This window comes from Brienomyrus brachyistius, chromosome 5, assembly GCF_023856365.1.
Source record: "Brienomyrus brachyistius isolate T26 chromosome 5, BBRACH_0.4, whole genome shotgun sequence".
Lineage (NCBI taxonomy): Eukaryota > Metazoa > Chordata > Actinopteri > Osteoglossiformes > Mormyridae > Brienomyrus > Brienomyrus brachyistius.
In genome coordinates this window covers 1694422-1707784 of record NC_064537.1, presented here as the reverse complement: position 1 = coordinate 1707784, position 13363 = coordinate 1694422, and the positions used below count along the sequence as shown (strand labels likewise).

Genomic DNA, 13363 nt, shown 5'->3' with positions numbered 1-13363 from the left:
TCCATGTCACAAACCCACGGTGTGTAACAGCGACAGCTAATGTAGAACCATGCACAGACTAGCATACAGTATTAGCTCCTTCCATATGTGAACGTTGAAACTTTAGGATGTTTCCCCAAAAATGTTGCTCTGGTAATCACAGTGTTCATTTTTCTTCCTACACACTTGGCAGGCTGTCTATTTACAACTCCAGTTTTAACTGGGAAAAATGGAAACTATGATACTGGCAGACTCACACTCACAGACACATGCACAGACACACTCACAGACACACGCACACGCTCTGGTTACCCTGGGCATGATCTTCTGCCCTAACTCAGCTGCTGTGCTACTCTATTCTGTCACCGTGGGGGAGGCAGTTGGAAGAAATAGAAAGAGGAGGGGGGATGGGTGATGGAGGTTTATGTCTGGAGATGGGGGTGTAGTGGGGTGGGGGATGTTGATCGATTCCAGGCTCAGAATTTCCAGACATGCTGAACAGCAAAGGTCAAAGGCTTGCGTGCCTGTGAGAGAGTGGCTGTCTGGAAGCGTGACCCTTGGCCCCCACGGGGGGAGGGGGTGCCTCACGACATGATGAGGGCCGCGGGCTCTCAGGGGCCGGCCTTTCCGAGACACGCCGGCCTCTCCACTCTCCACTCTTGGACCGGCTTCCTGTAGACACCACCCGCCCAGGTACTGTGTGCAGACAACATGACGAGCTACATGTGCAGTAAAAGCCTTGGAGGTCGGGGGGGGGGGGGGGGGGTGGGGTTGGTCACACGACATGCAGGGACATGCAGGAGATGCATTACCCACTCGTGCATGCAGCCTTTCATAGAGGTGTTGGATGCTAAACCAAAACAAATGCATGCCCAGAATCACGAATCTGCTCAGTGGCGCCCCCTAGTTGACCGTTACGTGGTTCTGGTTCTAGTGCATGGCCCGGGGTGAGGGAGCACCTGCCCAGACGGCTGCTGGGCTCAGCCCTGCACTCTCGCAGCCTGTAACGTTTGCCTCCAGTTCTCAGGAGTAATACTCCTGTGAATGAACGCGGCTGGCTTTACCACACTATATCACTTCTGAGCCTGGGGAGGTCAGATCGGCGCAGACGGGTGAGGTGCGTGTGTCTGCATGCCCGTCTGCGAAGTACCCATGTTACTGATGAAAATGACAACCTCATCTTGGACATTGCCAACCGAACCCGCTTGTCCGGGCCTGGGCATGTGTTTGCCTGCTACATACTGGATCAATACCCAGCTAGCGCCTGACGGACCGCAACACACTCTGAAGGTTAAACAGATGGCAGATGGTTAAACAGGAAGGCATACGCATACCGAACATCAGGTGCTCTCCCTCAGCAAGGCGCATGGACGGCCACACGGCAGATTAAAGGCAGAACCCGTGTGTCCCCAAGGAACGACACAGGAGGACCCCGAACGTACACGGGAGCGCGTGTTTCGCCTCAGGGGCACGCAGAGAGGGTGGGCGACCCGTAACAACGGCACGGCGTGACTGCATGCGTCCCGTAACGGACAGACCTTCACCTCCGAGAATCTGGGTCAATCGCTCACTGCCGCGTGTATAAAAATGAGCTACATTTAAAAGTCAGGAGTAAATAACTTATACAAAGTGTTAGGGGAGTAATAAACACAAAATGCTCAGGAAATAACTAACACAAACAGTGCTCGGTAAATAAACAGTGTGTTCACTAAGACAGGAAGTTTAGAGGAATTCGGCGCAGGTTTCAGTGAATCGGGAGTTGCTGTCATTCTATGGAGTCACCACCCCCCCCCCCAGTGCTGCCCTGAGATCCATGCTCTCTCTCTCTCTTTCTTTCTTGCTCTCCAGTATCCCTCATTCCTGTCCTCCTTCACATGCATCTTTCATCTCCCCCCACCTTCCCCTGCCTGCTCTAATCCCGGGGCTTGTCTCCCCCCCCCCCCCCCCATCTCTGTCTTTCCGTCCCCATCTCACCCTGCTTACCTCTGTCCCTCTTCTCCTCTGGTGCCTGGCCCCCCGTCCCCGAGGGTCTCCTCCCGGGCAGCCGCCTCCTGCAGCTCCACAGCTTCCATCTGAGGTCTAAGGAAGCTCTGCTCTTGGGTGTGTGAGGAGGAGAGGAAGCACGAGGGAGAGAGAGAGGGAGAGAGAGGGAGGGAGAGAGGAGTGGGAGCAAGGGAACGTGAGAGAGGGGAGAGCGAGAGAGGGAGAGAGAGATGGAGAGGGAGCATGAGAGAGAGAGGAAGAGTAACAGAAGGGGGGTCTCAGCTTGAATGAAAATTGCCAGTGCCCTGCCCCCCATTATACCTACCCCCATCTCCTGAAACAGCCCCCACTCCCCACCCTGCTCTCTGCTCCAAGTCAAAATCCCACCCCAGACAGGCATATTTATGCGGCCCCACCCCTCCATGCATATTTTTCTCACAGTCCGTGCCAGACTGTTAACCCCTTGGTATCTGCTGTGCAGCTGTGCCCCCCCTCCCCCACGCCTGCTGTGCGGCTGCGTGAGAAACCCCCGGCGTGGGCTTGGTGCACAGCCCTCTCCCCACCCCCCCCCCTCACAGCTGCATGCCATTCCACTCGCTTATTTCCATAGATATGCTCTAAAATTAAGGGAAAACGTAAAAGGTTAAATGCTTTTTGTCACAGCGGAGAGGATAACATCCCCAGGGCTGGGGCACTAATGCCGTTTGTGAGGGCTAGCGGGAGACTCGCCGATGAACCGGCACGTTGAAGTCTGACCGATTCATGCTCTCGTTCTTCATGTGTGCAAAGCCTTTGCAGTGCATAAGCAAGAGACCCCCCCTCAGGCCCCGGCTCCAGCCATATTACAGTGCAATCCTTCTACAATTACCCAAAGCTACATTCTCTTTCTGAGTATGCGGGGTCAGACAGTCCCCAGAGCAACTGGAGTTAGGGGCCTTGCTCAGCAACCCTAGGATTTGAACCGGCAACCTACTGACCAGAGACAGACAGTACCCTAACCTGCTGATCCGCACACTAGCTTTTTATCTTGATCTGGCTGAGTGGATCAAGTTGAATGTTTAAGGTAAAACCATTATCATCATCCGTGTTCTGTCTTCAACTCCCCACGTTTTTGACCCTAAAACAGAGTGCTATCCCCTGCTGTGTGCTGATGTCATTCTCCTTCGTCCCTCTGGCTGGGTCACTCACGCGCTACCCTGGAACGCACATGGGCCCCGCCCTTCCTACAGCACCTTTACCCCAAATTCCTCTTTAAAAGGAAGCTTTTATGCATTGGATATCTTTAGCCATATCTGACGATTTCAAGAGACAGGTGTGTTATTGATCAAAGCTGCTGGTTAGAGTCCCAGGACGTAATGACCCCCCCCACTTTGTGAGAAAATTACTGTCATCTAATAGTAACGAAAGCCTGTAAATGCATCTTGACAGTCTGTCTGCATTTGTCCTCCCACCCTGTGACAGAGCGGATGTACAGGAGACCGAGAGTCGAGAATCTGATCATTTAGAGGAAATGAAGGGGAGGAGTTCAGAGACACAACAGACGATTTCTCTCTAAACTGGTTGATCGTGGTGCTTTGTAAACTGGCAACGCCTGTAACTGTCACAGGTGAGTTCAAACGAAAAACAAACAGGAGCACCAGCCTGAAATGCAACCATTTACAACTTATACAAGCTACCAATCATTTTGTCAGTACAAATTTGTGTCAAATAAAGTTACATTTAGCTTTTTTCCCCCACAAGCATCTTGTTTTTCCATTGCAAATAAAGGAAATACATGTTAAAAATCGAAACATTTGTAACGTCAGCATGTTTGTGGGACATTTAGTAAATTGTTTAACTGAAGTGACGGCAGTATCATCGGCCAGAGGAGAAGATCACTTACACAGTGAGAGGGGAATGTTTGTGTGGGAGACCGTGGACTGGGAGCCTGGCAGGTCTGGGCAGGAAGAGCCCGCCACACAGCATGGCTGCCGGCTGCGTGAACCACAGACGAGCAGGAAATGCAGCGATTACTACACATCAAATTTAAATTCTATTTCTTAGACTATTGCGTCAGAAGATGAGGGTCACAAACTGTTTCACCTCTGGCCTGTCAGGGGGGGGCAGCACACACACATTATCATAACCAAGCAGAAGGAAGGGTACGCTGGGACAGTTTGGGGGGGGGAAGCAGACCATTAGGTTCTCATACACATTTGCCCCCCCCCAGCCCATGCAGCTGCCCCCCCCAACCTTACTCAGTACGGGGGTGGTTTATAAATAGGTAGGTTACAGTCACACAGACAAGGCCAATAAATAGCAGTGCCCCCCACCCCCACCCACCCCACCCCACATGCTCCAACAGCGTCATGGAGCAGCCAGAAACCCACAGCCCAACAAACACTGGTGCACGTGTGGCTGGTCGGATGGTACACACCAAGCCGGCAAACCCTCCCTCCCTCAGACTGCACTGACCGACACCAGGCGGGGGCCTTGCTGTAAAAAGTCAGCCTCACATCCACATTCATTTGGGGGGAGCAGAGAGCCCACCCAACCCCCCTGCAGAAAATGCAGGTTTCAAGCAGCAAATTGTGGATATTCCAGAAAGCGAGCGGCTGAGGCTGAGAGGGGCAGGAGGAACATTAAGCTCCAGAGGAGAGCTTTGAGATACCATCTCTGCAGAAGGAGCGTGTCGGAATGGAGGAGAGACAGAGACTGGGAGGGGGTCCATACAAGGCGTCGATAAGTCGGCCTCTTTATTAGAGTAGGAAGTGAAATGACACACACACACACACACACACACACACACACACACACACAGTCTAAAAAGAGCACTCCAGGGATCTGCAGCCGTGGCTTCCCCTCTGCCTCTCGTGGCAGTCCGAGCGTGCCGGGCTGCCCCTGGATCTCCTATAATGCAAGATTTCAAAGTCACATTTTGGGTGGGGTGGGTTGCACTGTTCATAGAAACAAGGCCAGGGAGGAGGGGGGGCTGACCTGGGGTGAAAGGGCAGCCTTAGGGCGGAGTAGAGCTCGGGGGTGCTGGGGGTCTGGGCCAGGCTGTGCTCTGCCCACGGCGCGATGCCAGACTCCAGGGATGTGGGGGAGGCAGTGGGGCAGCCGGAGTAGGTCCTGTGAGCTGCTGGGAGTCACACAAACACATGGTGTTAGCCAGCGGCAGCAGGCTGAAACAGCAGCACACGCAGAGCCAAGTGAGGCCAGCAGGAGCGGCCTGGGGCTTCTTCATCAGATCTCGCTTTAAAGACCTTCCCAGCTCCTGGCTCACTGCGCGTCCCTCACAGCCTCACTGCGCGTCCCTCACAGCCTCACTGCGCGTCCCTCACAGCCTCACTGCGCGTCCCTCACAGCCTCACTGCGCGTCCCTCACAGCCTCACTGCGCGTCTTTGGGCTACAAAAAGCACTGCAAACTATAACAAACTAAAATTGCCGTTGACCATGATGACAAAGCACCACCACCCTTTGACAGCAGCGCCGGCTCCCCTATAGCGGCAGGACACTCACAGCCGATGCTGCTGTCCCTCCTGTTATGGGTGGGCTGGTCCCAGGGCGAGTGGCACAGGATCTGCTGTGCAAGATGGATGGCCTTCTGCTGCTCAAACTGCCACCGCTGGGGGCACAGGCGAAGTTAGAGGGGATGTGCCACTCGCTGGCGATGCCTCCCCATACTCTGCGACCCCCTCCCAAGTCACCTCACGGCCCAGTCGGATGGCTGCTTCTGTGAAGGCCTGCCTCTCCCTCTGGAAGCTCCGCCTCTGATCCTCAAGCTCCGCCCACTTGGCCTGCAGCCTCTCCCACTCCTCCAGGTAATACGAGTCGGTCAGGGTAGGCAGCAACGGGGGGTTCACGCTGTCCTGAGACAGGCAGATACATTAGAGGGCCCGGCAGAGGGAGTCCAACAGCAAGCTCACTGTGGTGACCCATAGCTGGTTATGTCTTTACTATACAGCAGGAGTAATGCCTGTGAATTTCATCACGGAGTAACGCGTTTTAAAAGACACACAATGAAAAGGACCGATCTATAAGCATTCATGTCAGTGGATCCTTTACCTGCAGCACCTGCTGTTGCAGCCGGACCAGCTGTCTGCTTTGTTCCAAGTCAGACTCCAGCTGAGCCAGAAGCTTCTCCTGATCGGTTCCAGTGCTGCTGGAGGACTGAGCTACACACACACACACACACACACACACACACACCTTCAGAAACAACCTGCAGACTCATTTTCATGAGATTCATGAATCGTAACCCTCATCAAAAGCTGAGCCAGTTTCATCTGTGCTAATATTTTGTTATTTAACAGGCTTTTGTTATTAAACCTGCACCTGTAATTATCCAGTGTAACCCGAACTACCAGGACCAACCAGATCTTAGTGCCTACCTTGTGAGACCAGCTCCCCAAATCGCCTTTGCACCCTGTCCCATGCCTGTACCACTCCCCCGGTCACATGATCACCCAGAGTCTTCTCTAATTGGATAAGCCTCTCACAGTCTGACACTCCTACAGCCACCGGAGAGTCTTGAAAGGTCTGTGAAACAAACCTTCATGTCATTTTTAAAATTACTACAGGAAAAACATGGACCCAAGCCAGCCTAATTTTAAAAGCGATGAATTAATTAGAATTAATGCATTACTAAAATATGTAAGGGTGCTTTATGTAACTGTACAGCAGGAGCAGCCAATCTTATCCGCAGAGGGCCGGTGTGTATGCGGGTTTCTGCGATAACCTGTAGGTCAGCCGTTCAAAGCCAGGTGTGAGGACTGTTCAGCCAATCACTCCTCTAATTAGTAATCGAATTAGGGAGTTGCAGCGAAAACCCGCACACACACACCGGCCCTTTGCGGATACGATTGGCCACCTCTGCCGTACAGGTTAAGATATTTGGTTCCTGGAGACTACCCACTAGGCTGCACGTTCGAATCTCCCCCCCCGCACCGACCTGCTCCATGTGGGTCTGCAGCAGGCGTAGGAGGTCACACAGGTCACGTCTCAGGGTCAGAGCCTGCCTTAGCTCCGCCTCCTGCCTCTCCAGCATGACCCGCAGCGCCACCTCCTGGTCAATTTGCCTGCAAAAGTCGGGAGGAGAGAAGGCATTTTCATGTTGGTGAATGGGAGTTTCAACGTACCTTGGATTGAAACCCCCGGGCAGTGATGAATTTAAAGTCCCCCCTCCCTCCAACAGGAAATTTAAGGCAGGCTTCATTAAGAACTGGGGGTTCAGGTATATCACAAGAAAACGATATTGCCTGAACCATTTGTTGGCCAAATGACAGTGTAAGAACAAACCCACACACACACACACACAGTTTGTATTCATCTCTTTGTGGGAACTCTCCATTTCTGCAGCCCTAATACTAATCCTAACTTTAACCTTAACCAAAAAATACCAGACTTCCAGTAGTCACAGATCTTTATAAAATTGAGATTTATACTGTTAGGACTTAAGAAATGTCCCCTCAAGCTAAAAAGTAACAGGTTTTACCAGGTTCCCACATTGTGCTAAATACCAACCCACACACACACACTTTCTGGAAGCAGTAGCAAAAAATAGACATAAGACATCTGAGAACGGCAACCTCTATCCACAGTTAGCGAGCCACTGGTTGCCCTCATTTCTCCTACCTATCCGCGGCCCTGGGGGGGGGGCTCTTTCCCAGCAGCCTAGGGGGGCCATTCAGCACGTCCATCGCTGCAGAAGGCAGGACACAGATGTTTGACACAGAGCTAAAAATCACAATGCTGATTAAAATCCAAAGAGCCCCAAATTTTCCACACTGAACCTTTAAGATTTAACATTTGTTTCACCCCCCCTCCCCAAACGCAGTTCTGGTTAAGCGGCTGGAAGATGGATGGATTGAATACAGGCAGCCCCAGGTTCTGACAGCCATTCTTAAGTCAAATCTGTAGGTAACGGTAATATACAAAATATCACAAGTCGAACAGCTAAATTTATTAAACGGCTGTATTTTACGCAAATTTTTAATGGGCTTTATGGCAGTCCGTTCATAAGTACGACTTGTGCTTAAGTCGGACATGTAGTTCCCTCTCATCACAGCCGTTACCAGAAGTCAGTCCGATTCCTGCACAATGCCTCCCCCTGCTGGAGAAGTTTGAGAAGAGCCAGAGCCTCACAGCACTTCCGCTCCCTCGGCCTGTCGAGCAGCTGCACCAGTCTCGCCTTCAGGTGGCTGTTCTGCCGCTCCTTCTGTTTCAGCTCCCAGGCCTGCTGGCTGCACCGGGACTGCAGATGTCTGCGCTGCAACACGGGGTGGCGGGGCAGGGCGGGGCGGGGGGAGGGCAGGTCAGGGTCGGGTCGAGACTGGGCCCGGGGGCTTTCGGATAGAGGAGCAGATTAATCACCGACCTGCAGGCGCAAACCCAGAGGAGTCATACAGCTCATTACGCCGCTAATGGCTCAGGGCAGGTAGCGATGCCAGGGAAGGTAATTAGGCGAATTAGGCCATTCAGTCCTGGAATATTTTCAGTCTATTCAAAGCCTGTTATCTCTGAACCGAGCGAATATGGGCTCCTTTTGGTGGACGATGGCCTTTGACTGTTTTACTCTGTACAGCTCAGGTCTGGTCTCTTAATGGGACCAAGACATGCATTTGGGGAAAGGCAGGCAGGCAGGCAGGCAGGCAGGCAGGCAGACAGGCAGGCAGGCAGACAGGCAGGCAGGCAGGCAGGCAGGCAGGCAGGCAGACCCCCCAGGAAAGTCTCTTTGGTTGCGACAATGTCAGTATGGTGACACCCCCCCTTACGTTCTCCTGCTCCAGCCTCAGTGCGTCCTGCAGCCTGGCCACATCTTTCTGTCTCTCTGCCAGCAGCTCCTGTTGGGGGGGGGGGGGGGGCAATATTAACGACCACGGTCCCATCCAGCTGGACCAAGAGCTTAACTCAGCTTGAGAAAAGAACAGGATTTTAACAAACTGTATACATTTTAAAAGATTGTACATAACAGATGTATATAATTCATTGCGATTACAGTGATTTTATTTTTCATTGCTGAAAACTGAACTTCAGAAAGATGTTGAAATTGAAAATACAAGCCAAACTAATGGTCCACTTCCGGTTTTTTTTTCTTAAGTCCTTACAGTACATGCCAACAACGAACCTTTACTAACTGTCCCGAGAAGTACAAGTAGATTCCTATTCATGAGAGCAGGGACGTGTACTACGAAGCGGGGTTACTGGCTTATCGGGGTGTCGGATTTAAGGTACCACAGTTTAAATTGACTTCATATTCGTTCACTTACATTTTGCCCAGACTACCTTAAATCTGACAAGTTACCCCGAAATATGAAAGACATATATTCGTGACGGGAGGTGCGTGTATGACTGCGCCACTGACACAGCACTAACTGAAAATAATTGCAGGATGTGCGGACACCGGGATCCCAAACCGCACGGTAATCCAGACACACCCGATAATGCACCTTGGTAATCAATATGTTTAATGTAAAACGGTTTAACTTGACTTGAAGTGCAGAGATGCATCGCAGAACCACCAAACTTTGCATAACCCACCAATGACAGACATATACGATCAGCGGCTTTAAGAGATCCCATTTTTGTTATAGGTCTATATTAATGTCTATATCTAAGGTTATTGTCAATTCATTAAAAGTTCATAAAATGCGGTTTTATTGAAAATTGTTCCGCGGCTCTGAATTTGAACAAAAATTTGAATGTGGACCTTCGATCAAAAACTTTGCGATCCCCTGCTGTATGGTGTACCACTGCCGGTGCTCGGTGCGGCGCCCCCAGCCTACCTGCTGCAGCGCGTCCGGCGCCCCCCGGCACCGCTTCTTCTCCCCGGTCTCCCCTCTGCCCGTCCAGCTGGCGGCGCTGTTGGAGGCATGGCTGGGGGTCGGGCTAGACATCGGGGATACTGTGACGGTGTCCTGCAGCCCTAAGCATGGGGACGGCGGGTAAGAGGACTGGCTGGCCAGGGAGACGAGCGCTTAATCCCGCAGCGACTATGCAGAAGATCTCGGTCTTTCACCTCATCGTCATAGTGCGTTATTGCTCCTGTTATTTAACCCCGTTATAGTTTCACGTTACCTGAAGATAACTGGAGCCTCCAGCTGGCTCTCGGGAGGCGGGACATCGGAAGCCGAAAAGACCCGAACCGAACCCGGGTCCTAAAGTTTACAGCGCTCGGCGTTTTAATGGCCTGGACGCAATGGAATTAGCTTTAATCACCCAGCAACTGATAACACTGATTATTTTAGAAAGGGCACAATGCACAAAACAGCCCCCCCAGGTATCCTACTTATAATATACAGATATACATCGGGAAAGGTGTCATTTCCACGGTTTGTGGGCTCAATTTCCCTCCCATACAAGTGATGGGCGGGATCCCAGGTGTTTCTGGTAAATCAGTTAATTACCTTAAAACAAGTGGGCGCATTAGGCTAGGAAATGGCATGTAATGCTACGGATGCCCTGTAGTTGGCAACACAGCCTTTGCCAATTTAGGGTGGTTAAGTATGTAAGGGGTGCGCGGGTGTACGTGTTCAGAAGAGAATTACCCTATAATGTTTCTAGTGCGTGGTGCTCAGTAAATGTGAAGGCTTATTTAGCTCTCCGTGTATCCTTTTTATGTGGGATGTCACAATTAGATCGCTACAGACTCTAGTTTATGCATTGCTGTTTGAATAACTAATCGTGTTCTAATCCCCACGCCGTATAGGATCAGGGAATGAATCTGGGACGAACCTTAGCGCTGCACCAGAGCTGCCAGTTGAATTTAGGATCAGTAGGCTAAGTGCTTTTGGAATATGCATGCAGGTCAAACCGGGAGCTTTGATAGCCTCTGTCTTTGCTGCTAAAAGACACTGCGATGTCATTGCGTCATAGTGTCTGTGCACAAAAGTGCTTCATTTTTTCTCGGCCAGTTTACTCTACAAACAGCAAGCAATAATAATAATAATTATTATTAATAACAATAATGATAATAATAATAATGAATATTAATAATATAATCATCATAAATAATAATAATAATAATAAATTAAACGTAATTTTATAAGTAGCTAAATTTGTTGCTTTTTGAAAAAAGTTGCAAGGGCAGTCTGAAGTTGATAAATCTAGCAACAAAATAGCTAAGTTGGCAACACTGCAATAATCACTCGGATATTGACAGAGTATGATTTAGATGATTTCATTTTGCATTTCTGACTAGCTTTAGCAGCATATATTGCTCGTACCGGATCTGTTTCTTAGCCCAAGCTCTTCCAATACCCTCTAATGAGACATGGAGATACAGTGAGTCAGTGATCCTGATTAACACACAACACACACAAAACATACATGCACATAAAAACACACTTATACACACACTCACTCTATAAGTTTGTATATAAACATGCACACAAATGTGCACAGACACATACATACTCAACGGAAACTTGCAGACACACACCTGCTGTAGCTCCAGGGGACATCGGAGATGATTTTATCACCAAGGGCTGCTTAAAGATGAAGGTGGGAGAGGCACTGAAGCAAGAAGAAATGAAGTTAACTGTAATATGTAACACTCTGGTCCAGAGCTTCTACTCAAGACCACCTATTAGTGCACTATTAATGCACTTATCCTGGAGCCTGTGGTTTCCCACAAATGGACTTGAGGTTAGGACTCAAAGCCACATTTCTGACTGAGGCTAACACTTTTTCTGATACCTGCATACCTGCTGCTGCTCCCACTTGGTGGAGTTGTGCAGTCAATCAGTCCAGATGGATCTAAGGGAATTAAGTCACTGATTAAAGATAATATGATTAAAAATGGGGGTGGCATGGTGGTGCAGTGGTTAGCACTGTTGCCTCACACCTCTGGGACCCGGGTTCGAGTCTCCGCCTGGGTCACATGTGTTTGCATGTTCCCCCCATCCTGGGTTGTTCCCTGCCTCGTGCCCATTGCTACCGGGATAGGCTCCGGACCCCCCGCGACCCAATAGGATAAGCGGTTTGGAAAATGGATGGATGGATGGCAGACATAAGACGGGGCCTATTATAAAAAGGCAAGCAGCATTGACGTCATTATTTATAACAAATATACTGTTATACATTATTACATTTACAAAAGCAACCTATTAATGTATTTGAACAAAATAATTACTGTAGCACTTAAGACCTCTGAAATTTCATGAGGTAGTTGCTGTATTTCCGGACGACAGTAGATGGCGCTTTGGGGCGTACTGAGGCATTTTTGAACAGAGAGCCCCGTATAGATCTGCTGGACTGAAAAGACCAACTGAATGGGAAAACAATTTCAAACCCCCCCACCCCGGTCCCTTGACTTAAGCTCCACAAACCTAGAGATGTAACCCAACATCCTATTGGCCTTTTTTATTGCTTCCCCACACTGGCGAGAGTGGGACATGGAAGCATCAACATACACACTGAGGTCTATCTCATAATCAGCTACCTTTATTTCAGTGGAACCCATAAAATATCTGTACTTTAAATTTCTACTTGGATTACCTAACATTTGTCTACAATAAATTTCATCTGCCAGGTATCAGCCCAGTGACTAATTAAATCAAGATCCCACTGTAGCCTCTGTGCTGCTAGTTCAGCTTCAGCTACACCACCCACCATGTCTTTGGTGTGAGATGAGGAAGTGCCGTGTTTCTGTTTTCATGAAAACATGGCTACACCATCCTGGACTCTGCCATCCAGCTGGATAGGCTCACCAGCTTTTGGGCCAACAGACTGGCCGTACTATGCAGTTACGATTTGCTGAGGCGGACTGTGTGCTTACATCAACAAGAGTTGGCGCTCTAATGTGACAATCATCTCGAGTCACTGTTCAGCACTAGTGGAGTTTCTATTTGTAAAACGCCAGCTATCTGCTAAGGGAATACCTCCCCAGTTATTGTTGTAGCCGTGAACCTGCCTCTCGTGCTAATGCTAACCAATCACTAGGCGAGCTGTACGATACTATGAATGAATTGTAGACTGTGCACCCCGATGGAGCTTTCATCATCGTCGGAAACTGCAAGCATATATATTTACAATCAGTCCTCCTGAAAATCTTCCAACATGTTGACTATCCAACAAGAAGGAAGAACGCAATGGACCTGATTTACACATCCATGGTGCTGCCCAGCCATACTCGTCCCGTTTGGGCCTTTCGAACCACATCTCAGCCACCTGTTGCGGCGCCCAGGGGGCTGAGATCGAACCAGCGACCCTCTGATAGCAAGCACAGCCACGTGCTGCCCCCAGACTGACCTGTTCCAAACCCGTTGTAGGAGCCTAAATGCATTTCGTATGATTTGAATAATTAACAGTAAAAAAATATTGATTCAAGGTATAAGTTTATTAATTTGACAGATATTATTTTAAAATGTAAAGATTTATTGGGTCTACCTTGTAATGTTTAAAAACAGGACTTTTAAT

The 13363-nt window shown here is 49.8% G+C and overlaps 1 protein-coding gene across 1 annotated transcript; it reads right to left on the bottom strand.

Annotated features, from left to right (window-relative positions):
• Nucleotides 1-4600: 4600 nt before the first annotated feature.
• Nucleotides 4601-11681, bottom strand: si:ch211-286b5.4 (afadin- and alpha-actinin-binding protein). The gene is made up of 13 exons (XM_049015366.1): nt 11642-11681; nt 11385-11458; nt 9730-9869; nt 8719-8787; nt 8090-8213; nt 7580-7646; nt 6897-7023; nt 6337-6484; nt 6011-6120; nt 5653-5814; nt 5465-5570; nt 4939-5083; nt 4601-4851 (listed from the first exon to the last, which is right to left on the bottom strand). Exons 2-13 carry the CDS (start codon nt 11404-11406, stop codon nt 4764-4766), a joined length of 1308 nt encoding a protein of 435 aa, XP_048871323.1. The 5' UTR covers nt 11407-11458; nt 11642-11681; the 3' UTR covers nt 4601-4763.
• Nucleotides 11682-13363: the final 1682 nt, after the last annotated feature.

Bases quoted from the DNA above. Each gene is read 5' to 3' on its own strand.
- si:ch211-286b5.4 (XM_049015366.1), bottom strand. From the start codon at position 11,406: ATGTCCCCTGGAGCTACAGCAG. The intron at 8,788-9,729 runs GTAGGCTGGGGG...CCCCCCCAACAG, and splicing joins CGCCGGACGCGCTGCAGCAG to GAGCTGCTGGCAGAGAGACA. The intron at 5,815-6,010 runs GTAAAGGATCCA...TGCCTGTCTCAG, and splicing joins TGCAACAGCAGGTGCTGCAG to GACAGCGTGAACCCCCCGTT.